At 46.4% G+C, this 27539-nt stretch overlaps 1 protein-coding gene across 12 annotated transcripts in view; it reads right to left on the bottom strand.

Annotated features, from left to right (window-relative positions):
- The window catches only part of LOC119167762 (glutaminyl-peptide cyclotransferase), an 823023-nt gene that overhangs the window by 643943 nt on the left and 151541 nt on the right, over positions 1-27539 (bottom strand). The window contains exon 1 of one of the 12 annotated variants that reach the window (XM_075865231.1): positions 8478-8548. The exons of the other annotated variants lie outside the window; for them this stretch is intronic. Coding sequence (XP_075721346.1) covers positions 8478-8510 — 33 coding nt within the window. The 5' untranslated portion in view covers positions 8511-8548. Of the gene's footprint in view, positions 1-8477; positions 8549-27539 lie in introns of those variants that run through there. 12 annotated transcript variants of the gene reach the window in all.

The raw sequence follows: 27539 nt of genomic DNA, 5'->3' as shown, positions 1-27539 counted from the left end.
CAACCGCGGGTTCCCTGATGCTTGCCCCATCTCTTGCCCCTCCTCCAGACCAATTCCCATTAATGCACCTCGACGTGACCCATTTGTTGCTCCACGATCTCGCAACCCGGCGGAATGGCGAACTCCTGACGACAAACCGATCTGCTTCCGGTGCCACCGCGTTGGACATGTCTCCCGCTACTGCCGTGCCTCCTGGACGCCGCCACATAGGAGCCAGTTTTTCGCACCTTATAGCCCATATGAAGATCTTCGCCGGTATTCGTCCAGCCGTACCGCCCCTGCTTTCGACACGTCTAACAGCCGCCTTCCTGCTCGTTCTCCGTCCCCTCAACGCCGTCGTTCCCCGTCGCCCCAGCCACGCCGCCATCACTCGCCGCCTAACTTTTCATCGTACCCGACGGAAAACTAGACAGTGCAGCCCCTGGAGGTAGTGCTGCATCATCCCTGTCTGAACCAAACCCTCCATTGACGCTTCATACGAACAAAAATCTTGTCGATGTACACGTGGACGGTATTTCTCTGTCGGCACTAGTCGATACTGGCGCTCATGTGTCCATAATCAGCGTTCATCTTTGTCGCCGCTTAAGAAAAGTACTCACGCCCCCTGCTACCGAAGCTGTACGTGTGGCCGATGGCGGCACTGTTCCTGTCATTGGCATGTGTACGGCTCGCATACGCATCGCCGACCGTTACATCCCTGTTCTATTCACGGTGCTCCAGAACTGTCCTCATGACCTCATCTTAGGGATGGACTTCCTGTCGACCCATTCTGCTCTGATCGACTGTTCCGCTGGTACTCTTTGCTTAGACCTTCCTCTTCAGCCGGATATTCACCCTGAACCTCAACACGGCCTTTCTGCCACAGACTTCCTCCGCTTACCGCCTAAAGCCCTCACATTCACCGAATTCGCCACGACCTCACCCGTATTGGATGGGAATTACATCGTCACGCCGATTCCTGATGTCCTACTGGCACGTGACGTCACCGTCCCTCACTGCATCGTAACTGTAGCCTCCAACCGGACCCGTCTACCCGTCATAAATTTCGGCTTCACAAAGCAAGTCCTCCCTGAAGGCATCCTAATTGCCACGTTGCGGTCCTTAGCCGATGATCACGTCACCACTTTCGCAGCCGACGCATGCCCCAATTTTCCTTGTCGCCCACTCGATGCCACATGCCTCGACATGTCAATACGTCCCATGATCGACCCTGACCTTCCCCCAGCGCAATCAGCCGCTCTCGCACGCCTTCTAGCTTCCTACCGTGACATCTTCGACCTTGACGACCGCCCACTCGGCCAAACTTCTCTTGTAAAGCACCGCATCAACACCGGTGATGCTGCTCCCATTCACCGTCGACCGTATCGCGTGTCCGCGTCGGAGCGCCAGATTATTCAAGCTGAAGTGAATAAGATGTTAACTAAAGGCATTATTGAGCCCTCATCAAGCCCATGGGCGTCACCCGTCGTCCTGGTTAAAAAGAAGGACAACACATGGCGTTTTTGCATCGATTACCGGCATCTAAATCGAATCACCAAAAAGGACGTGTATCCTTTACCACGTATTGATGACGCCCTCGATTGTCTCCACGGCGCACGCTACTTTTCATCCATCGACCTTCGTTCTGGTTATTGGCAGATTGCCGTAGACGAGAAAGACCAAGAAAAGACCGCCTTCATCACTCCAGATGGCCTATACCAATTCAAGGTTATGCCCTTCGGCCTATGCAATGCCCCCGCCACGTTCGAACGTATGATGGACTCTCTGCTACACGGGTTCAAATGGTCAACATGCCTGTGTTACCTAGACGACGTCCTCGTATTTGCACCTACGTTTGAGACCCACCTTGAGCGTCTGTCGGCCATTCTCGACGTCTTCCGCAAAGCTGGCCTCCAGTTGAACTCCTCGAAGTGTCACTTCGGCCGCCGACAGATTACCGTGCTGGGCCACCTTGTCGATGCTTCTGGTGTGAGACCGGACCCTGAGAAAATTCGTGCCGTCACGAATTTCCCAGTACCCCAATCCGCCAAAGATGTCCGGAGCTTTGTGGGACTTTGCTCCTACTTTAGGCGGTTCGTGAAAGATTTTGCGGCAATCGCCCAACCACTTACCGATCTTTTGAAGAAAGGCGTTCCATTTTCGTGGGGGTCCACTCAAGCTGCCGCCTTCTCTCACCTCATAACACTTTTGACGACGCCCCTATCCTCGCCCACTTTGACCCATCTGCCCGAACTGAGGTCCGAACTGATGCCAGTGGTCACGGTATCGGAGCCGTTCTCGCCCAATGCCAACAGGGACACGACCGCGTTATCGCGTATGCTAGCCGCCTCCTTACACCTGCAGAGCGTAACTATTCGATCACAGAGCGAGAATGCCTTGCTCTTGTCTGGGCGGTCTCAAAATTTCGTCCATATTTATATGGCACTCACTTTTCCGTCGTCACCGACCACCACGCGCTCTGCTGGCTTTCATCCTTAAGAGATCCTAAAGGTCGACTTGGTCGCTGGGCTCTGCGACTGCAAGAATACACCTTTTCTGTGATATACAAGTCTGGACGCCTGCACCAGGACGCCGATTGCCTTTCTCGCTATCCAGTTGACCCATCGGCCACCATACCTGACAACGACGCCTGCGTGTGCTCCGTTTCTCAACTGAACCACATAGCCGACGAGCAACGCCGTGATGCAGCCCTACGAGCTATCATTGAGCGCCTCGACTCCTCCCCATCGAACCGATCCTATCGCTCGTTCGTACTCCAGAATGGCACATTATACCGGCATAACTTCCAGCCAGACGGCCCATCTCTGCTGCTTGCCATACCCAAACACCTCCGCTTGGCTGTACTCCACGAACTTCATGACGTTCCTACTGCCGGTCACCTGGGTGTGTCCCGCACATACGACCGGATTCGCCGTCGCTTCTATTGGCCAGGTCTGGCACGGTCCGTCAGAAGATACGTCGCGGCGTGTGAGGAATGTCAGCGCCGCAAAACACCATCGACACTTCCGGCTGGGCGCCTTCAACCACTCGATATTTCTACTGAACCTTTCTTTCGCGTCGGCTTGGACTTACTCGGCCCTTTTCCTCTGTCTTCTGCTGGCAACAGGTGGATAGCTGTGGCCACAGACTACGCCACACGCTACGCAATCACACGCGCCCTTCCAACAAGTTGCGCCACTGACGTCGCCGATTTTCTTCTACACGACGTGATCTTGCAACATGGTGCTCCACGCCAGCTGCTCACGGACCGAGGCCGCACATTTCTATCGAAAGTCATAGCGGACATTCTACGCTCTTGTGCAACACGCCACAAGCTCACTACGTCGTACCATCCGCAAACAAATGGCCTCACAGAACGCCTGAACCGAACCCTAACTGACATGCTTGCAAAGTACGTTTCCTCAGATCACTCTGACTGGGACATCGCTTTACCATACGTGACATTTGCCTACAATTCTTCGCGCCACGACACGGCTGGTTACTCCCCTTTTTTCTTGCTGTTCGGCCGCGAACCCACATTACCCCTCGATACGACGATTCCGTTACCAGCAGCTCCAACTTCACAATATGCTCTGGACGCCATCAGCCGGGCCGCCCACGCACGCGAAACCGCTCGTGCTCGCCTTCTGACCTCCCAAGCAAACCAACTCCTGCTGCCTCGCCGTCTTCATCCACCCCTAGGGCCAGCGACATCGTACACGTCGCACGCCTGAAGCAGTACCACTCGCCCAATGATCTTGACATCTAGATGCGCCGAGACGGCGCCTTTGCCGACGGGGGTTATATGCTACCTGTAGGCTGCCACAAACCATAGTGCGAATGCGCGTGTGCGCCCGACGAAGAAGATGAGGCTCGCTGGCTGCTCGAGCTCGGAGCCAGACTGGCCAGTGCTGCAACCGCTCTTGCAAATATATTTTTCGAATATATTCGCAATACTTTGTCTCGTTACTCACGTAACAATATTTTTCACGACCATTGTACCAGCTTGATTTGTATTATTTGTGTGTTAATTGCAAACTTTTGTATCTTAAGATCATGCCTTCGTTTTAGTTTTTTTCTTTGTATACTGTATTTGTTGGTGCCCTTAATTTATGTTTACAGTATTCAATATTCTATCTCTACTTATTTTTCTTTTTTTTCCAAAGTATCTAGTTTTTGTTGTTGTTTGTATTTAGCTCGCTTTCAGTATTTCGTATAAACTTGTTTTTACATTGTATAAGCATACAAAGATTCGTTTCATGTGTCCGTTCCCCTATATAATACCCCTCTGGGGCCTTTAGGCGTATCATGAAATAAAAAAAAAGAGAGAGAGAGGCCCGAACCTCTGCTCGAAACCAGTGTCCAGCTTCCAAACTAAAAGGTAGATCTCTGATTGATTGATATGTGGGGTTTAACGTCCCAAAACCACAATATGATTATGAGAGACGTCGTAGTAAAGGGCTCCGGAAATTTCGATCACCTGGGGTTCTTTAACACGCACCCAAATCTGAGCACACAGACCTACAAGATTTTCGCCTCCATCGAAAATGCAGCCGCCGCAGCCGGAATTCGATCCCGCGACCTACGGGTCAGCAGCCGAGTACCTTAGCTACTAGACCACCACGGCAGGGCAAAAGGTGGATCTCTTCAAGAAAGAGATGACCAGACGATTGATCTATGCAGACCTTGCCATGTCTGATTAAAAGAAAATTCACTGCCCTGATGTCAGGAGTACAAGTAACTCTCCGTGGGACTGATGAGAAACTCACCCAAGCAGGGGCGGAGACTGCAGGGGGTATGGGAGGGAGAGGGGGGCAGGAGTTACACAATATTCGCCTCCCCCCCCCTTAAGCTAACCTTTAAGCACTCCTGCATGAACTCACTAGTTTTTGGGTGACAATATCACATCGTGCAACTTGTCTGTTTGTTTATACATTTACTTTCTTGGTAAACACTGTTACACACCCACATGAAAATAGGGTGTGAATTCCTAGCTGGAAATTAAATTTCCAGCCTGGATTTCAGCTGGAAATGGCTATCCAGGAGGCGAACCTTCTATTTCCAGCTGGAAATGCCATTTCCGGCTGGGAATGAAACCCATTCCATGCTGAGAAAGATATTTTCAGGCTGGAAATGGAAATAATTCCTAAGTGGAAAGCAATTTCCAGCTGGAAATATAACTTTCAAACTGGGTCTGGAAAGCTTCTGGATGGCTTTTCAGTTTGAAATCATTTTCCTTTCTAGCTTGACATTTTTCAGCCCCAGTTTGGAAGTGATATTTTGAGCTACAAATTTTTCGATGTCCCCCAATGTTGTTGTAAATTTTTTCTACCTAAGGTCCCACACGTTAGAAATCGAATACCACAATTCTACTTTTTCTACTTAGATGCAATGAAATGTGTTTTCTCAATAATGCAGGCTGTGCATTTGAGGATGACTCAAAAGATCGATCTCATGCATGCATGGGTGTCGGCAGGGGGGTGGAAAAGGAGCATTTGCCCCCCTCAATACACACCAAAGTTTTCCCCCACCCAAGCTATACCAGCACGCTTCCCCTACCCTAGCAGTGGTGCAACACGAGTCCCCCCCCCCCCTCCCTGACAAAATCCTGCCAACGATCCATGATCATACGGCATACCAGACGGATTTTAACAGTGTGTTTCTGGGCACCCGGTACGGCTGATAATCTTTAACAAAATTTAAAATATATAAATAGCTGGGGCAGAATGTACTTTTATTTGACCTTATAGCAGTATAGTCGTGCACCTGGCCGACACGCGATGCAAAATGTGACAACTGCCCCGGCCGCTTGATGAAAACGCAGGTCATCGAGCAGCCGCGCAACTGTAATAGATTTTCAACCAGATGCTTGCTCAGTTGCTCATTGAGCCGATGTGCCTACAGGTAGTATTTAAACAATACCAATTTCTTCCTTGTGAAAAGGAGCCTTACTTTTAAATTCACCATTGACTGCCACAATCTTATATTTGTGAGCTTTGCTAGCTTGCTCTCCGATTTCGTGAACACGAACCATGAAAAACGACATGCTGCCGCAATTTTCGTGAAGATCTCAGTAGCACGAGTAGTATAAAAGCTTACTCCTTATTATTTATATTGGGCAAAAAAAGTAATATTGTTTTTCAAAAGGTAGCATCATTATTGAGAGTGGTCTAGTACAGCGGGAAAATTATTATAAGCCACTGCAGTTTCGTACAACACATGGCAGCTAGTCGTAAAGCAGGTTGTACGTGTGTGCGCTCAGTGTACGCTAGTCTAGTCCTTTTGCCTGCGATTTGACCTGCTTAAAATTTTCCAGGTTTTCCGCTGCTGGAAAGTCATGAAGCAATGCTCACCCTTTGTTCTGACCCATCCGAGCTTTCCTACAGGCATCACTTCACCATAAAACTCGCCATTTGGAACTCATTCCGCTGGTTTGAATTATGCCCTTAGATGCGGCATCAAGAATAAAAGCTGCGAAATGCGCAACAGCGTCGTTTATGGTCAGAGCGGGCATCTCAGCCCATGTCATGTGGGTAAGAGTTTGATACTGTTCCCAATCAGCTAAGTCGAACTTCCATCTCGGAACCTGCAGGAGTAGTTGGCCTTTGTTCGGGGCACCCAGGATGACCGGGAGGTGGCCACTTCCATAAGGGTTTTTAAGGACATTCCATTTAATATCAGCTAAAAGGGACGGTGATCAAATGCTAAGATCTATCGAGGAGTACGAATTGTCATATTGTAAGATATTTAACGCAACTTTGACTTTTGCAAAGATATGTTGACGACTTCTTAATTCTTTTACAAAAATGGGTGCCCTATACACCCCCTGATAAAATTTTCAATTTTCAAGAGTCTGGTTGTACCTCGACAAGTGTGTGTAGTAAGGATGCCTTATATGAAGTAGAGTGTATTTATTGTGAAGAAGTGTCAAGCGTTTTTAAAGAGCACGGTCGTGGACTTAGCTTCACTACCGAGGTACCCACAGAGACTTGTCTACAGTTTTTAGACCTCAAGCTTCCCGAGGGACAGTGAGCACTTTTCTTGGTATTACCATCCTCGTGTGAAAAAGGGGTTGTTGTCGTATGATTCTGCGCACTCTAAGATAGGTAAAATAGGAATCGCTTCACTATGCCTAGAATCTTCGTTGACTAAGTCGTGTCCACACCACATGCAAACTTGTTTTTATGATCAGACCAGCCAATTGACGGCGGGGGGCTAACCTTTGTTGGTCATAAACACGGTCGCCGAGTCACTACTGCAGAAGATGAAATGTGGAACACAAAGGGATGAAGCTGCTCGTGATCCATTGGGTTCCAAGCCACAAATGCTGCCGTACTTGCACAAGCTCTCCCATAACCTTAAGAAGGTGGCTGCTAGGCATGGTGCCGCTGTGCTCTTTACGGCACCGGATAAGCTAGCCAAATTGTGTCCACACATTTGCAATGGCAAGAGACGCGGTTGCCGGAAAAAAACATCAGAAAGCCTTCGTCAAATGTTCCATGGGAGTTGGATACTCGCTTCCTTTCTCCTGTGGAAAGGTGTACATCGGCATAACCGAGAGATGCCTAAATGACCGGCTTAGGGAGCATGCGCTAAAAATGAAGAGAAATGAGGATAAGTACGCACATCTTGTGGCACATACCGTCGCATGTGGGTGTGATCCACGATCCACAGACACCCAGGTTCTCAGAAGAAGCTTCAATTTATCTGCACGTTTGCTGTTGGAAGCATATTTTATAGACAAAAATAAGGACATCTGTGTTAGCGAGCGGTCTTTGGTGATACATAAACAGTAAATATCTTTTCTTGATGCAAGGATTTAGTGCTTCTAGCTGGTGTTTTCTGCTTTTTGTATTTTTTCTTAGTTGTTCCTTTTTTGTGTGGCGGTGTTATATTCATCGTGATTGCCTGACGCGGTTGCGGTTGCGCTATTGTTAAAGGCTTTTCACACACGCAGCTTTGTTCTTTGTTGGTTTTGTGCACTCTGTTGTACGTATATAAGAAGGTCTTTCCTGTGCAATAAACAGTTGGTAGTGAGCACTGCAAGCTGTGTTACTCGGGTGATTGTGTGAGTGTTTGCGAAAGTTGAGGTTGTGGTAAATATCTTACAATATGACGAATGACGAACTAGCCCAAAACAAGTTTTATTGAGTATGAATTGTTTGCAAGGCTAAAATACATAGGATTCTTCGTATTTAAGAGACATAAGCTAGACGAATAAAGAAGCTGTTCAATGAGACGTCTTCAAGCATCACTGCGAGAATCTCCCCACAAGACATTGTGTACGTTAAAGTCACCTTAAATCGAAAAGGATTTTGGGAGTTCATCTGTTAATGATTCCAAGTTGCGTCTGTTAAGTGTAGCATGGCAGAGTCACTTCGACGTCACCAACCATTTCGTTAAAATCACGTGACCTGTTACGTCACCATTCTTGCCTATATCTACTTCGTTTCAACGACAATAAACGTTGTTCATCACCCAACTGTAGGCCCGCTTACATGGTGGCAGCGGTGCCTAGCTGAAATGGCCATGCCGCCAGGGATTTTGCCGTCAACAATCTTGCCTCCGCCTGCAAGAATTGCTGCTGCTTAGTTACAATGCACAACTTGTTGTAATCTCTGAAACGTGGCTTTCAGACAAAATAAGTAGTGACGAAATTGTACCACCAGGTTACAAGTTGTACAGACGAGATCGAGTTTCAAGAGGTGGTGGTGTTGCGGTGGTAGCGAAAGAAAATATAGCTGTTACTTTCATGGACCAGATTCCAAACCATGAAAGTTTATTTTTAAATGTAAAAATATTGGATTTCACATTCCTGCTTTGCGCAGTTTATCGGCCACCTGATGCCGCTGATTCGTATCTTGAAGAATTGTATGATTTCCTGTTGCCGCATCGAAATCGTAATGTTATTATTACTGGTGATTTTAATCTGCCCGACATAGATTGGAAGCAATTTAGATCGGAAAAATATGCAACCTGCAATGTTGTATTAGATATACTTTTAGCAATGAACCTCGACCAAGTTGTACAGGAACCAACTCGAGAAAACGCAGTAGTAGATCTTTTCTTTATTAGTCAAAAGTTTTCAAACGGAACACTTACCATAGAGCCCGGCATTTCAGACCATAGGTTACTGTTATTTTCCTGGAGTGCTCCACATGCTGCTAGTGCTAGAATTGCCTCATTAGCGTACATACGTGACTATGTACGTGCTGATGATGAAAGTATTATTGATTATATGGAAAGAAAATTAGTATACCATGACTTTGAAGATGTTCATTTTTTGTGGAAGAGGTTTAAGGAAGTTGTAAATCATTGTATGGAACACTTTGTACCCATGAAAAGAGTCAGAAAAGGGCGTCGCAACCCTTGGATCAGCCGCGAGATCATTCAGATCAAACGAAAATTAAAAAGACTCTGTAAGCAGCATAAGACCGGAACTCAAACATTTCGAGAGCTTAAACATTCCTTAACCGCTAAGATTGCCCTAGCAAAGGGAAAGTATTTCAAGACCACACTCCCAGAGTACATTAAGAACGATCCACAGAAGTTCTGGCGTTTTCTTTCCAACCGTAAAGATTGCATAAAAGAAGTTAAACTTGATGGAGAACTAGTGACGGATGAGGCGGTAATAGCCAAGTGCTTTAACGAATATTTTCAGAGCGTATTTATTAACGATAGCGACACTACAGCGACATCTGTGTCCAATTCTTCTATCGGAGATGTTCCCGTGGTGTCGGTGGAGGGTGTTCTGAAAATGCTACGTAATCTAAAAATTAGAAAAAGTGCTGGACCAGATGGTCTTTCTAATGTATTTTTAAACCGTTATGCTGATCAAATAGCAGAATACATGACGAGAATATTCCAAGTGTCATTACAGTCTGGGGATGTACCAGAGGATTGGTACAATGCCAGAGTAGTGCCTCCCGTGGTGTCGGTGGAGGGTGTTCTGAAAATGCAACGTAATCTAAAAATTAGAAAAAGTGCTGGACCAGATGGTCTTTCTAATGTATTTTTAAACCGTTATGCTGATCAAATAGCAGAATACATGACGAGAATATTCCAAGTGTCATTACAGTCTGGGGATGTACCAGAGGATTGGTACAATGCCAGAGTAGTGCCTATCCACAAAAAAGGTGACAAATGCAGTGTAGGAAACTATCGACCAGTGTCTGTCACATGTACATCATGCAAGTTTCTTGAGCACATTGTAGCCGGTGAAATTCTTGATTTTTTAACAATGAATAACATTCTGTCTCAGCATCAGCACGGTTTTAGGAGAGGAATGTCGACTGTTACTCAGCTCGTAACTACAGTCCACGAATTCGCAGCAATACTAGACAGATCTGGACAGGTAGATGTGCTCCTACTAGATTTTTGTAAGGCATTCGATAAAGTTTCACATGCGAAGTTGCTTCACAAACTAAGTGTTCTTGGGCTTCCTCAATACCTTGTTAATTGGATTACTGCATATCTGTGAAAAAGATCACAATTTGTAGACATAAATGGCTGTTTATCACCTACTTTGGCAGTTCTGTCTGGAGTACCACAGGGCAGTGTGCTCGGTCCGTTGCTATTTATTATTTTCATAAACGATATAACAGAAATATTACCGGAATCAGTTAGCATAAGGTTATTTGCAGATGACTGCATTATATTCAAAGAAATAAATTCAATTAACGATCACGAAGTTCTCCAGAAATCACTGTTGAAAATAGATCAGTGGTGTGGGGACTCTAAAATGCAATTAAATGCTTCAAAGTCAGTGCTACTCCGCATCTCAAGAAAACAGCAACCAAGCGTATTCGAATACCGCCTAAATCAGTCAGTGATTCCGCAGGTTACGCAATACCGGTATTTAGGCATCACACTGACCAACGATTTAACGTGGACGGCTCATATAACAGATATTAGCTCCTCGGCATTTCGTAAACTATGCGTTCTTAGACGCAAAATTAAGAACACGCCTTCTAATATCAAGCTTTTGGCGTATTTAGCGTTAGTAAGGCCAAAACTGGAATACGCATGTGCGCTTTGGGACCCATATACAAAAAAAGACATTCACCAGCTCGAGAGAATTCAAAGGAAAGCAGTTCGCTTTATTTTTGGAAAGTATAGGAGACACAAGGCTATCTCAGAGCTAATGCAGAATAATCGGATTACGCCCCTGGAAACACGTAGGAAGATAGCCCGTTTATTTTTCCTGCAGAGCATTCTGTGCAAAAGGATGAATATAACGCCACCGTCATTTCTAGGGCAGTTGACATCAAGAAGAACGCGTCACACGTCGACCCATGCATTGAAGCCTATATTTGCTCGTACTGTTGCTTTTTATAATAGTTTTTTTCCGAGAACTATATCGGAATGGAATAGTCTACCAGAGTTCGTCGTTCAAGCACACGATTTTCATCACTGTCTAGAGGAATATTTGTTAGTGAATATATGATTATATATGATATGAGTGTTGGTTGTTTTATGCGCCTTTTCATTTGCGTCCACTTTGTAACCTTACCTATGAACGTGTTATTGTAGTGCCGCTTGCACATGCAATTGTTCGTCTGTCTATTTAACCTTTTTTTTAGTGTGTAAATTCTGGATACGCTTGTTCACGTTGATGTCGGTGATATGTATGCCTCTCCTGCTTTGGGCCGGCACTCGGCCCGCGGTATGATGAAATAAATAAATAATAAATAAATAAATAAAGCCGCTGGAAACATCGGGCAACACCTGGCTTGCATGGAAAACTTGGAAGGGTGAGTTCACGCTATTTTCCACTGCTACCCAGTTGACAAAACAAGCGAAAGAAGTGCAAGCAGCCACGTTGCTAGTGATTATTGGCGAAGAGGCAAGGAAGGTATACAGCACCTTCACGTTTGAGCCTGAAGAGGACAAAAATAACGTAGACATCTAAATTGCCAAGTTTGAAGAGTTCTACAAGCCAGAAACGAACTTGATCTATCATTAATTTCTATTTGGGTCCAGAAACCAAAGGAAAGGCGAACCTTTCAAAAAGTGGCTGACGGAGCTACGAATGTTAGCCCCAAACTGTGAATTTGGGGTAATGGAAGACCGGATGATACGCAGTCGTATTATTCTGGGTATTCCTGACGAGAACCTGCAAAAGAAACTGATTGCAGAAAACCCTTTATTCAAGAAGACTATCGATATCTGTCGCACGCAAGAGCAAGAGAAACAGCAGTTTCGTGAAATCAGTGAAGCCGCGGAGACAGCGCAGGACATGGCAGTTAATGCAGTCGCAAAGAAAGGGGATGCCTGCGGCAGCTGCGGCTATCGCGCACACCGTGGCGAAAGATGCCCCGCCACCGGTAGAACATGCAATAAGTGGGGAGGATCTAACCACTTTGCCCGAGCATGCAAATCGGCAACGCCTTTGCGAACTGTTCCTTGCAAGAAGAAAGAACTACGGGAACTATGCGCAGAAGACGGCAATTTTTTTCTGCAAACATGAACGGTGAGCACGGTCAACACAGACCACTGGAGCGCGACGGTGGACATTCAAGGTAAACCAATCACTTGCAAATTAGACACGGGGGCTAATTGTTGCGTGATTTCAAGGAGGGACGTTGCAAAGCTACCGAATCTACCAGAGCAGGCTTGCTGGGTCGCGCTAACAGCATTTTTCGGCCACAAGGCAACCGACCAAGCAAAAGTGCACCTGCGGCTTTCAGCCAATGAGAGGATGATCCATGAAACATTCTACATCATAGAGCAAAGTGTACCAGTGACTCTGAGTGGTTCAGCAGCCGAACGCCTTGAATTTATCCGCCGGGTACAGCACATTGATGTCGATCAACTTTACCAGACAGCCCAACCTTTTGCAGTTGTCTTCACGGGACTGGGTGAGCTCAAGGACTACAAGTACGAAATAGCCCGGCGCCATGGGTGTCGTCGTACCAGCTTGAAGAGTCCCCGTGGCCCTGGAGGACAAGACTAGAGCGGAACTTCAGCGTATAGAGGATCAGGGCGTCATAACAAAGGGTCCAGCCATATGGTTACCGTTGTAAAAGGAGACAAAGTTCGAATTTGCCTAGATCCAACATCGCTCAATCAAGCCATACTCCGTGAAAACTATCCCATGCCAACGTTAGAGGATGTCGCTCCTAGGCTTGCCGGAGCAAGATTCTTTTCTACGCTTGATGCAGCTTCAGGGTTTTGGCAAATTCAGCTTAGCGAGTTGAGCTCCAAACTTTGCACCATGAACACTCCATATGGTCGCTATCGGTTCCTTCGCATGCCGTTCGGAATAGCTTCGGCCCCAGAAATATTCCAAGCAGCAATGCACCGCGTTTTGGAAGGGTTGTCCTGTGTGGCGGTTGTGATGAATGACGTATTAGTATGGGGCAGAACTAAAGAAGAGCACGACTGCAACTTAAAACTTGTGTTATCCCGGTGTCAACAGCACAACCTCCGACTTAACCCCAAGAAGAGTGCGTTTCTGCAGCCGGAGGTCCGGTATCTGGGACACATACTCACTACAGAAGGCCTACGCCTTGATCCAGAGAGGGTACAAGACATACTTGGAATACCAGAACCGAAGAACAAGAAAGAACTGCATGTATTTCTTGGTACGATGAATTTCGTGCAGGGATTCATTCCCAACATGTCACAAGTAACCACTCCGTTTCGAACACTGTTGCGTAAAGACATTGCATGGGTTTGGACTGAGGCGCAGCAAAAGAGTTTTGAGACCTTGCGTCAATCCTTGACGAAAGCACCCATTTTGGCTTTCTTCAACCCTAAAAAGCCTTTCATTCTCTCGGTTGACGCAAGCCAATTAGGAGTCGGCGCAGTTCTCATGCAAGATGGCCGCCCCATCTCTTTTTCGTCCCAGTCACTCACAGAGGCGCAACAAAACTATGGACAAATTGAGAAGGAAATGTTGGCCATAGTGCATGATTGCACGAAGTTCCATGACTATGTTTTTGGTCAGGCAGAAGTGATTGTAGAGACCGACCACAGGCCTTTAGTACCAATACTTAACAAGCCGCTGCATCAGTGTCCCCTTCGCTTGCAACGCACCAAGCTGACCTTGCAGTGCTATCCGATTAAGCTGGTTTATAAGCCAGGCAAAGATCTTTTTTCTTGCTGATGCTTTGTCACGTTTTCCGAGCACAGTGAGCATGTGCGAGGAAACTGCGCAGTTTCAAGTAAATGTGCTGGAATTTGTTTCAGCCTCGGAACCCCGTCTAAAAAGTATTCTCGCAGCAACCAACAACAATACCGTTCTCTCCAAGCTGCGGGGATATGCGCTAACCAGTTGGCCTGACAAGAAGCACGAGGTTCCAGAAGCCATCCGCCCATACTGGTCTTATCAGGAGGAGATACACGCACAAGACGGGCTTCTATTTCGCAGCAACAAGGTGATCATACCAAGTTCGATGAAAGCAGAAATATTGGCTCTTTTGCACGTCGCACACCCTGGAGCCGATAAGATGAAGGCGCGGGCACGAAGCGTCATGTTCTGGCCCTGCCTGGCAAGCGACATAGAGCAATTTTGACGAAACTGCAAAATCTGCCAAAAGCATCAGCCCCGAAACGCAAAGATGCCGCTTTTGAGCCATGAGGTTCCAAACTTGCCCTGGGAAGCTGTAGGAATAGACCTATTCTTTTACGGGGGCCGACAGTTTGCCATTATTGTCGATTTCTATTCCTTTTTTTTTGAAATAAGGGAATTTCGCCATACCACTGCTAATCAGCTGAAGTCTTGATGCACAGAACTTTTTTCGATTCATGGATTACCGCTTAAACTGTGCAGTGACAATGGGCCGCCATTTAACAGCACAGAATTCAAAGACTTTTTATATGGGCTTGGCATCACCCACGTAACGTCAAGCCCATATCATCCGCGCTCAAATGGTATGACAGAGAGGGCCATGCAAGAAGCAAAAAAGCTATTAAAGAAGTGCTCTCTTAGAACGCCTGATTTCCACATGGCTCTGCTTGAATGGCGTAATACACCGCGAGATTCTGTTTTGAAATCCCCTGTGCAGAGACTGATGGGAAGGCAGACGAGGACCCTGCTGCCCGTACCCTCAAGCCACCTGGTGCCGGAAACTGTGTCCAACCGAGCCGTCCATAACCGTCTCCAGGAAATCCGCAAACGCCAGAGGATCTACTACAATCGCCGATCCAGGCACCTACCACTTCTATCACCTGGCCAGAGGGTGACTACATACGATACCCATGAAAAGACCTGGACACCTGCAGTCGTTCTAAGGCCAGCTGAGACGCCGCGCTCCGTGGTGGTGAAGACGGAAGAGGGCCAGAAAATTAGATGCACACGTGAGAATCTGCGAGACGCACCTACACATCCCGAAGAAAGACCTCGTGACGGGTCCGAACTACTAGACGATGCCCAGCCCGCTCAAGAGCTGCGGAGAAGCACAAGGCCACGCTGGGAGCCCTGCCGCTACCCACAACCAGAAAGACCAGTGTAATTATTTGATTCCCTCAGAAAAGGGAGATGTACCATGGCTGAGTCACTCCAACGTCACCAACCATTTCGCTAAAATCACGTGACCCGTTACGTCACCATTCTTGCCTATATCTACTTCGTTTCAACGACAATAAACGTTGTTCATCACCCGACTGCAGGCCCGCTTACATTAAGCTGATGGCGTGGTGGTATATACGTACAGGAAGAATAAGGTGATGATTTTGTAAAAAAGTACAGCTCGAATGGCCACTGCCTCAAGGGCTGTCCTGAGCTTCATCTGCTGGCATGCCACAATTAGATCAGCTATTCGCGATAAGATCGGGTTATAGTGCAGCACCGTCCCCACGTAGTGTGGATAGGGGGTCGGCGGCACGTATACAAATACTTACAGCGGCGCTTCGTTGCGTACAGTCTGAGCCGATTGTTGGTGGATAAAATGCATTCACTACAGTGTATCTATGCTCTTCTCTACTGAATCTATGCACGACGCCTACACAACATTAACATTACCCACGAGTAAAGCGCATTCTGCCTTTAATAGGGATGCTCGCCCTGGGTGACTTAATGCTTCCGCCCTAAATCACGCCTTTGCTATGTTCTTTTACGTGGTTAGCTAGTATTCTGTCAGTTACCTACTGCTGTAGCGTGACTGAACTACTTATTTACATCTTTCTCATCTGCATACTACAAAAAAAGAGAGAAAGAAAGATCGTAGAAAGGCCGCATATCTGTTAGTTCAGCACCGCGTTCACACATTATATGGATATAATTTTTTTTTCTCTCATTCTGTTCACCATGAATTGTGGGACAGTTGATAAGTCTAGTCAAAAAAGCTTAGTGGCTGACTGAACTTTACGCTGCACTGCATGTACCACGTGTATGCACATGTTTTTCCACCAGTAAAAATGTAAAAATATTATATAAGAGTGCAGCAGAAAGCTTTCATCGATGAATTACGTTCATAACAGTGCTACAAGAGAGGCCTGGTTAACAAGACAACCATGTTTTTTTTTTGTTTTTTTTTCGGTCAAAAAAAATTACCACTGCCTTTTGTCGGTCACTAACAATGCCACACAAACACTAAAGACAATGTAAAAAAAATAAAATTTTCATTAAAATTGTGTGACATATACAAGGCATGCGTCTGAATTAGTTTTCAACATCTGGGCTTTTTAAAGTCTTCATAAGTCTAAGCACACGGTTGCGCATAGTAACTCCATTCTAAGTACAGTTTAGGTACAACTAAGGCTCCTCGCATGATCGATAAACTACAGTGCCGTAGTTGTACACCTACCAACAACGTGCAAGTGCATAGCCTAGAGTCTGTTTTGTTTTTTGTTTTGTTTTTACAATCGAGTCGCTGTGACGCGTATTCACACACCATTTATAGCCCTCATGTTTTGGGAGGATGCCAAGAGCATTTTGCAATGAGCTTGAAACAGAAAGCGGCACCCGCTCTGAAATTATTCTGGTCAATGTAAAGTACGACAACGATAAACAGTACTCTGGAAAGTTGCACTTGCCAATCTTATTACAATACATTAGCACCTGAGCAAGACCAAATGCTTTCGTACATCGTTTCAGGCATACACAGAAACAGTCACACTCACGCTGACATGACCGGACAAATCACACTTTGAGAACATGCATGGCGTATGTGCACATATAAACACGACGTGGCTAGCAAAAGATGCACGGAGCAATCCACGCTTCGCCTCTTCGACAAGTTGCCGCCACACGGCGACTCTGCTCGATCTCGCGGCCAATAATGGCTATTCCGTCAGATGATATGACAGCATCCTCATGGTCCTTTTAGAAAGTAATGTATTGGCGGAGAAAGTTTCCGTATTTAGGAGTAAGTTGTGTTTCTTGCACACAAAGCACTTTACTTTTGGATTGAATTTACCGAGAAGTTCTTGGACGTCACCTAGATTTTTGAGTAGCCCTCTAACATTCAACTGAATAATTTTATCTATTATGAACTAAAAAAAAGTGCTGTGTGTAGACAAGACTGAGATTGGCTTATTTTACAGGGCCTTTGTGAGGCCCTGCAGTTGGTGTTCTGTATTTTTTGGAGTGGTCAAGACGTCACTGCTCCTCTGGTGCTACCGGCACCGTTTGGCTACAAGTGGTGTCCATAGTCTCCTGCAAGGCACTGGACACCCGCTCCTCAGAGCGATCTGTGTGTCGCTTGGACTTCGCCTCCGTCGACAAAGTCTTTGCCCCCATCGGCCAGGAGAATTATGGAACCCCCTTAGCCTCTTCATTGCTCTGGCTGTTCCAGGGCTTGGAGAGACCACCAGTGTGGACTGGTTTTATTTTATTTTTATTTATTTATTGCATACTGCCAGCCACCTCTTGGTGGCCAAGGCAGGAGTGATACAAAATTTGATACTTGCAGCCACATATAAAACTATACTTCACGGCGCAGAAATGAAGTCACCACATAACAAGTTTGCGTGGAACATGAATACTCGGGTTACAGGAGCAACACAAGAGCGGTATCGAAAATACAATCCAAATTTTTGTTCCTAACACGAAGTGTAAAAACATCATTAGAAGAATTGAAGTCTGCACATACGACCAGACAGCTTTTACCACAAACAGGCAGTGGCAGCTGATAAGAATGCGTCGGGCGCTGCGATGCTGGTGACGTCATGAGGTAGTTCATTCCAGTCGGAAATCGTTCGTGGAAAGAATGAATATCGCCGAGAATTTGTTTTTGTAAGCGGCACCACTATGGTGTTATCATGCTTGTTCCGAGTTTTTCGCGATGTATTGTACTGCATGTAAGTGTTAAAGGCGAGTCCTGAGTGTCCGTTGACTAAGTTATAAAGGAATTTTAAGCGATGTAGCTTTCTACGGGACTCCAATGTGGGAAGAGCGGATCTATTACGGAGTTCAGTGACTGAACAGTGTCTACTGTACGCAGGGTAAATAAACCAAAGGGATTCATTTTGGACTCGTTCTAGTAAGTATATTTCTGTTTGTGTGTGAGGATCCCATACAACGTCAGCATGTTCCAACAATGGGCGTACCAATGTAGTGTAAGCGACTAGTTTTGTTTTGCTGGTGCAGTGCCTCATGCGATGCTTTAAGAACCACAATCGCCGCAGTGCTGCTGATGCTATACCTTCGATATGAGTTTTCCAGCTCAAATTAGAAGTGATTGTCATACCAAGGTATTTGTACTGGTTAACGGTTGTTATAGCAGTGTTGTTTAACATGTAAGTGAATTCCGAGGGATTTTTTTTACGTGTTATGGTCATCTTGACGCACTTTGCTATGTTGAGGCTCATTGATTGTTGGCAGATCAGTGCTGGCTACTCTCACCAAAGGGGCAGGTGGCTTTGACCTAGACACGCTAGGTGTGGCTCAGGTACCCGCTAAAGGCCATTGTGGTGCCGCTCTTCATTGCACCTCTTCAGCGAAGATTGTTCTTAGTGCGAAGGAATGTGAGACTCGCTGTTGTGCTTCACGGAATATTGCAATTTCGTTAACTTTTATGGTGACAATTTCTTTTTCTCTTTTTCCAGGCTGAGCAAGCCCTGGAGTATGCGAAATGGCTGCCTTTTTGTAGTTTGCACAGTGAACCTTATCGTATTCGCATTCATCAGTACCTTGACCAGTTGTTACACATTTACCACAAGTCAGCTGACCTCGGCAGGTCTGAGATCAGTGTCCAAATCGTTGGCATATAAAACGTGTCAAGTTAGGAACGTATGGACCAATGGGAAGTTTTAAATAGGCGGTTCTGTGTGTCTGGAGTATAATGATTGAGTTGAAAGTAAGTATTAAGTGCTTTGTTGCAATTTAGGTGTGTTGTTTTGTGCGATTGTTATGGGCTGCAAATGTGTTATGCCTTGGTCCTTACATCCGTCAAGGAGTTTATCTTCGCCTAATGTGATCAGGTCTTTATCGGACACTACGCCCTTTACTGTGCTCATGGTACGATGTGCACTTACTGATAAGGGGATATTGCCAAAATCTACTAGGTGTGAAAGCTTGTTAAACTGTTTTTAATTCAGGTAGAGTATCCCCACTTGTCATCTTTGTGGCCTTATAGCCAGTTCCAATGGTGTCTTTTCAGCACTTGGCGACAAGGAAAAATAAGATTGCTCTGGCTTTAATTGAGGATAGAATTGTTCGCAGTGAAGGACATGGTATTTTAGGATATTTTGGGGGAAAAACAGAGATGATGCATCAGTGTATACCCTTTTGAGGGCACAATCAGTTATGGGGGGGGGGGGGGGGGGGTTCAGAGGCCCCATGAAAAAGTGGCTTCTTCAGCAGCGGCGCCTACCACCTACCACGGGGCAGACAAGGAAACGCGGGAGAACATGTCAACTAGTCTGCACTACCCTAGCAGTAAGCCATTGCTATAACCGAATATGGTTTACCCTAGGTAGAATAGCCACACAAGGTTAACCCTAGTGGCCAGGAAACAATGAAGTAAATGGAAAAGAGAAGAAGGCACGATAGATTTTAAGAGAAAAAAAAGATGAAGATGCAAAGAGAGAGGCAGGTAAGGGCAACTGCCGATTTCCCCTAGGTGGGTCAGCCCAAGGGTGCCGTCTGCATGAAGCTGGGGCCAAAGGGGCATGTTGCCTCTAGTGGCGGTGTGGGGGGCAGCATTCAAGGTCCAATCACCCAGCATTGGCTCAACCACCAGGACCTCCTTTTTTCCCGGACATGGCTCAGCTATGCACGGCTAGGCGTGGGAGGGAGCCGAAACACCCCGTCAGCTCGGGTCCGTGGTGTCGCTACGCACCAAATGCCTGCTTGTGCAGACGCCGCTGCGGGGATGGCTTGACTGATGGCTTCCGCAGGGATTTAAAATACCGCACTCGAATATTCCAGTACATTGTGCACGGGCAACATAAAGCGCTTGCAGAGTTGCTCTCTGGTACCTTAGAGAAAGAGAAATGACAGCGCAAACTTCATTCATCCCCTCAAACGTCACCTACTCGGCTTCGCACATGTACCATCTCCAGCGCCCCATAGGCGGCTTCAGTGAAGCCTCTGTGCACCTTGTCAATAAAAGCGCCCTCTGCCATAAACTTTTTTAGGCTGTTCTTGATTGATATGTGGGGTTTAACATCCCAAACCAACAGTATGATTATGAGAGACAACGTAGTCGAGGGCTCCGGCAATTTCGACCCCCTGGCATTCTTTAACGTGCACCCAAATCTGAGCACACGGGCCTAGACCATTTCTGCCTCCATCAGAAATGCAGCCGCCGCAGCCGGGATTCGAACCCGCGACCTGCGGGTCAGCAGCCGAGTACTTTAGACATTAGCCACTAGACCACCGCGGCGGGGCTTTTGGGCTGTTCTTAAGATGCATGATTGCTAAAAAAAATGCACCGCCGTGGCTGCAGCACAAACATTTTACTTTACGCATGATTTTATGAACTGATTTAATGAACGATTCAGTATGACTACCAGCTTTCACCTAACTCTAACACTTGACCGATCTCCCGGCGCAAGCTCCCGGTGAAGAGAAAAAAAGCACACATGCCGAGAGCATTTCTGAAATCATTGGAAAAGTGTGTACACCGCCGCCACTACCGCCAGACAAGGGGCGAGCATAAGAGGTTTGCCAAGGAAGCCCCAAAAGGTACATGGTACAAGGCACCTGCAATCTTATATTTCTTGGTGGAGTGAAAATGCCTGAAGGCGTCGCATCAGTGATGAAAAAAGGACTGAAATTCGGAGTGGCGCCAGATGTGCAAAAACATGAGCTAGATTGTGGATCAAATAGAGAGAGTCACCGGAAAATCCAGTGTGGAGTAGCTATTGAGTTGATTGATTGATTGATTGATATGTGGGGTTTAACATCCCAAAACCACCATATGATTATGAAAGACACCGTAGTGCAGGGCTCCGGAAATTTCGACCATCTGGGGTTCTTTAGCGTGAACCCAAATCTTAGCACACGGGCCTACAACATTTCCGCCTCCATCGGAAATGCAGCCACCGCAGCCGGGATTCGATCCCGCGACATGCGGGTCAGCAGCCGAGTACCTTAGCCACTATACCACCGCATCGGGCAGCTATAGAGTAGCTACCATCTCCAAAATGCTGATTATCTCGTCAAAAAAATAAATAAATAAATTCACTCTCAACCAGTAAAAAGGCAAGTTACCTATAAGACAAGTTGTCTCCTATTTTCACCAGAATGATTTGACGTTGTCACAAGGAAATAAAAAAAGTGGATTTGTCATGCTTACAAACTCCGAGTATTAAGGCAAGGCCTTGGAAGCGATTTACAAGAATTTCAAGGAAATAAAAGAAAAAGCAACGTCTGTTAAGAAGAAATTTGAATTCTTGTGGTGGTTGTACCAAGCTCGGTAAAAGAAAGGTATCTTATTTTTTGACTCGCACTCACTCTGACACAGTAATGATGATGATGATATATGGTCTTTTTTGGCGCAAGGGCCATTTGATGGCCAAAGAGCGCCAGTTCATGGGACAACGAATGTGGACAATGTGTTTAGCGGCCGTATAAGGGCCATAAAATTCCTCGCGGTAAGGCGGGTAAAAACATACAAGTAATAAAATCATGACCATGCCGTGAAATGTGTGTGTGATGTGAATAGATGACAAAAGTTGGTGATAATGTGAAACGATGGTGGACATGTATGGCATTAGCACAAGTACCTCACTGGATCATACCCTTGCATCCAAGGGCCGTGAGGCAAGTGCTTTCCTGTGTAGCCACCGCAGCAAAAACCTCCCTGGAGAGGTCACGCTACGGGATGCCCCGGTATATGATATGAAAATTATGAAGTTCTTTTAAAAACGCTAACAATGATTTATGACTAAAAAGCGGTTCCCTACCGACGAACATTGTAGGGTGTAAAGGTATATGTTGTCGGTAGGGTAATGGAAAATGTTGTTTTCTTAGAGTTTCTAAGTGTTTGCATTGGATTAGTATGTGAAGGAATGTTAATGTTTCACCACATTTGTCACACAATGGTGGGTCGTCACCAGACAAAAGATAGGTGTGTGTCGCGTATGTGTGTCCTATCCTGAGTCTCGTTAGTATTATATCTGTATGACGCGATTTCGATACGGGCAGCCAATGACCAAGGTGTGGCTTAATAACGTGTAGTTTGTTTTGTGTGTGTGTATTCCACTTGCTCTGCCAGTATACCCTGAGGTTTCGTTTGAGAGACGGCTTAAGATCAAGGGCCGGGATTGATATGGGTGTAATGGCGGTGCTTTCGTGGACGGATGCAGCAAGCTAATCCGCCATCACGTTGCCTTGGATCTCACGGTGCCCTGGCACCCAGCACACTACAACATGTTGTTTGAGTGTGTAGAGTGTGCACAAAATGGAGTAAAGTGAGACAAGGACCGGGTTTTTTTGTTTTTTAAGACTGTGCAGAGCCGTTACCACACTGAGGGAGTCTGTGTAAATTACTGCTTTTGGTATTTGTAATTGTTTGATGTGTTTAGCTGCCACAAGTATCGCGTAAGCTTCTGCTGTGAAGATACTTGTGTCTGGATGTAGAGGGCCAGCATCTGAAAAGGATGGGCCGACAGCAGCATAGGACACAGAGGAGTTGGATTTGGAGGCATCTGTAAAGAACTCAGGACGTGTGTATTTGTGTTGAAGTTCCAGAAAGTATGTTCGGATATGGGCAATAGGCGCATGTTTTGTAACTTCTAGAAAGGACACATCACAGTCTATAGTCTGCCATTGCCACGGTGGTGGATATGCTACAGGAGCCATTAGGCTGTGTTCAAGTGAGACTCCAGTTTCCTCAGCTAGACTTTTCACGCGAACTAAGAAGGACTGCCTCATCGAAGGCCTGTTTTGAAACAGAATTGAGCTCGACAAATCATTAAGAGTAGAGTATGAGGGGTGCTTCTTATCCGCTTTCACCTTAAGGAAATAAACAAAAGACATGTAAGTTCTCTGCAGATGAAGCGACCACTCATTTGACTCAGCATAAAGGCTTTCTATGGGGCTGGTGCGAAAAGCACCCGTAGAAAGGCGGATGCCCAAATGGTGCACGGGGTCCAGCATTTTCAAAGCACTTTGAGTTGCAGACTGATAAACAACGGCCCCATAATCTAAGCGGGTGCGAACGAGGCTTCGATACAGATTCATGAGGCATTGCCTGTCACTACCCCAAGTAGTACGTGACAACACTTTTATAACATTCATGACTTTTAAACATTTTGTTTTTATATACTTTATGTGTGGCACCAAGGTCAACTTGTTGTCCAAGATTAAGCCTAAGAATTTATGCTCGGCTTTGACGGACAGACGTTGCCCGTTCATTCGAATGTCAGGTTCCGAGTGCATGCCTATCTTTCGAGAGAACAAGACACAAGTGCTTTTTTGTGGGTTAAGTCGAAATCCGTTTTCATCTGCCCATTTGGAGACCTTGTTTAAACCCAGCTGAACCTGCCGCTCACACATTGCCAAGTTGCATGACTTGAAGCCAAGCTGGACGTCGTCGACATATGTACAATAGAACATATTGCGGGGGATGGACAAGTGCAAGGAATTCATTTTGATGAGAAAAAGTGTGCAGCTAAGTACACCACCTTGTGGCACGCCTGTTTCCTGGACAAATATTTGGGAAAGAACCGTGCCCACTCGGACACGGAATGTCCGGTTTGACAGGTAACTTTCAATTATTTGAAACATTCTTCCACGCACGCCAAGGTGGGACAGGTCTCTTAGAATTCCAAAACGCCATGTTGTATCATAAGCCTTTTCGATATCGAGGAATAGAGAGAGAAAATATTGTTTATGGACGAAGGCGTCTCTTATCTGTGCCTCGATACGAACGAGGTGGTCTGTGGTGGATCTACTTTCTCGAAACCCGCACTGAAATGGGTCGAGCAAATTGTTTGTTTCAAGAATATGTAGAAGTCGGCAGTTTATCATTTTTTCGAATACTTTGCACAAGCAGCTTGTAAGTGCAATAGGCCTATAACTTGAAGCTAAAGAAGGGTCCTTGCCCTCTTTCAAAATGGGAATAATAATAGCCTCTTTCCAGGAGGTAGGGATAGTGCCAGAAAACCAGATAGCATTGTATAAACAAAGTAAGGTTTTTCGTGTTTCGGCTGGTAGGTTTTTTAACATTTCATACACCACACGGTCAGAACCTGGGGCAGAAGTACTGCAGGAGTTTAGAGATGTTCAGAGCTCAGCTAGACTGAAAGCTTGGTTATATGCCTCGTATCTAGTGGATTTATGTTCTAGTTTCTGCTTTTCTATTCTTGTTCTGTATTTTTGGAAAGTGTCAGTATAGTGGGACGAGCTGGATACCCGTTCAAAGTGTGCACCGAGGGAGTTTGCCTGATCTTCCAAGGTATCACCCTGAGTGTTTACGAGTGGAAGTGTGTGTACTTGTTTTCCTGCTATCCTGCCGACCATGTTCCAGACTTTAGCCTCCTGTGTGTATGAATTGATCCCTGACAAAAACTTCTGCCAGCTTTCTCTTCTGGCCTGCCGACGCGTTCTCCTGCCTTGAGACTTTATTTTCTTAAAGCTCTCAAGGTTTTCTGCTGTCGGCGCGTTGCACAGCAACCTCCATGCCCTGTTCTGTTCCTTTCGCGCATTACGACACTCTGTGTTCCACCATGGGACGTGTCGCTTGCCGGGCTGTCCAGATGTTTGTGGGATGCATTTGGCTGCTGTGTTAATAAGGAGAGCTGTGAAGTACTGCACAGCTTCATCTATGCTTAGCCCACATATGTCAGTCCAAGATAAGTGAGCTATGTTATGAAACTGTTCCCAGTCGGCTTTGTGTATAAGCCATTTGGGAACTCGTGGAGGATATTTGTATGATGTTTGTGTACTCAAAACGACAGGAAAATGGTCGCTTTCGTAGGGATTATTTAGAACTTTCCATTGGAGTAATGGTACAAGTGAAGGAGATGCGATGCTGAGATCTATGGAAGAGTAGGTTTTGTTGGCAAGGTTATAATATGTTGCCTCTTTCCTATTCAACAGACAGGCGCCGGAGGAAAAAAGGAACTGTTCAATGAGACGACCTCGTGTGTCGCAGCGAGAATCACCCCATAGACTGCTATGAGCATTCAGGTCACCAAGGACCAGATAAGGTTCGGGTAGTTGGTCTATCAAGGACTCGAATTCTCGTTTTCCAAGACGGTGGTGTGGGGGTATGTACAGAGAGCAGATGGTGACGAGCTTGTTGAAAAGAACTGCTCGAACAGCCACTGCCTCTAGTGTTGTTTGCAGTGGTAAATGTGTGCATGCTACTTTTTGATTAACAATAATGGCTACACCACCGGATGATGCCGCAGCATCATCTCTGTCCTTTCGGAAGAGAACATACCGACGCAAAAAAATCGTGTTTTTAGATTTTAAATGAGTTTCCTGTACACACAGCACTTTCGGCGAATGTTTGCAAAAGAGCTCTTGAACATCATCGAGGTTTCTAAGGAGTCCTCTGACGTTCCAATGTATTATATGTGTTGCCATATTGAAAGGTAACGTAGTGCTGTGTGTAAGGAACAATGGGTGTGTCTGCTTCTTAAGCTAAGCGTTAAGACTCAAAGAACAGGGCCGTCGCCGGGCCCCGTTATTGGCTTTTTATTTCTTTTGGCGCGCTCTAGGGAACTACGCCGATCTTTCTGCACCAGGGGTGCCGTGGTGTCCATTGCCTCCTCAGAGGCACTGCGTGCCCGCATTTGCGAGCTGATGTTTTGGGCTTGGGACCTCGCCTGGTGAGACGAGGCCTTCATATCGGCCGACCCTGGGGTCTTCTTCACCTCGGGGGGCGAAACCTTCGGTCCTCTTGGGCTAGAGGTCGAAGGAACCTCCTTTGGTGCTGAGATACCCCTGCCGCTGCAAGAGCTTGCAGCGGCCTTGGTTGTCGCCGTGGGGACGAGTGGCAGGACAGCCTTGGCTGTTCCCGCCGTGGGTGGGGGCATTGGCGACCGCCTGGGCACACTGTGCCTGGCATGGGCAGTTGCCGCAGGCCGTTGTAGTGCTGCCCCCTGTTGCACTACATCGGCAAACGGTGGTTTGTTTGTGAAAAGACCAGATACTTGTTGACGGGCTTCTCGGAAAGTAATGTTTTGTGTGATTTTGATTGTAACAATTTCTTTTTCCTTTTTCCATGTTGGACAGGTTCGGGAGTATGCGGGATGGGCACCATCGCAGTTTGCGCAGTGGGCCCCATCCTCCACGTTACACTCGTCCGTAGCGTGTCCTGTGGTGGCACACTTTCCGCAGGTGAGTTGGCCGCGGCAACTCTGAGAGCCGTGACCAAAACGCTGGCATTTGAAGCAACGTCGTGGGTTGGGAATGTAAGGTCTCACATTCAACTTCAAGTATCCTGTTTCGAGATGTTCAGGCAGGGTGCTGGTGCAAAATGTCACAATTATGTGTTTTGTTGGGATTTCCTTCTTATCACGCCTAATTTTGATTCTTGGTACTTGTGTCACCTGCTGGTCCTTCCAGCCCTCGAGGAGCTCACCTTCAGTCAGGTCAAGCAAGTCTTGATCAGATACAACGCCTCGGGAAGTGTTGAGTGAGCGGTGTGGTGTAATTGAGATAGGTATGTTTCCAAACGATTCTAGTTTTGAGAGGTTTTCATACTGGCTCTGACTTTTTACCTCGAGGAGGAGATCCCCACTGGCCATTCTTGTAGCCTGGTAACCTGGTCCAAGTGTAGTGGTGAGACATTTGGAAACAACGAAAGGCGAAATAGTTCTGGCGTTCTTTTCAGCGGTTTCACAATGGATTCCATGGTAGCGGGGAAAGGTTTCTTTCGGTTTGCTGAAATAATTGCAAAAGTCTTCGGTGCGCCCTCTCTTCGGGAGAGGACGATCGTGCAATGAAGGGAGAGAAGAAAAAGCCATAAACTAAATGTGAGTTCGGCAGCCATGCCAGCCGCCCATCATGGAGCCCAACACGGGGACGTGACAAGTCCTAAATTTATATGAGGCATGTCAACGTCAGCTGTACACAGCCGCTATAACCAAATGTATTGTGCCCAAGACAGAACACATACACAAGGTTAACCCTTGCCGCCAGGAAAAATCGGAAGTAAATGGAAGAGAGAAGAAGACAGGATAGATTTAAAGACGAGAAAAGACTAAGATGT

This window comes from Rhipicephalus microplus, chromosome 6, assembly GCF_043290135.1.
Source record: "Rhipicephalus microplus isolate Deutch F79 chromosome 6, USDA_Rmic, whole genome shotgun sequence".
NCBI classification, from domain to species: Eukaryota; Metazoa; Arthropoda; class Arachnida; order Ixodida; family Ixodidae; genus Rhipicephalus; species Rhipicephalus microplus.
The sequence above is the reverse complement of the archived record's forward strand: the minus strand, read 5'-3'. Positions and strand labels throughout refer to the sequence as shown.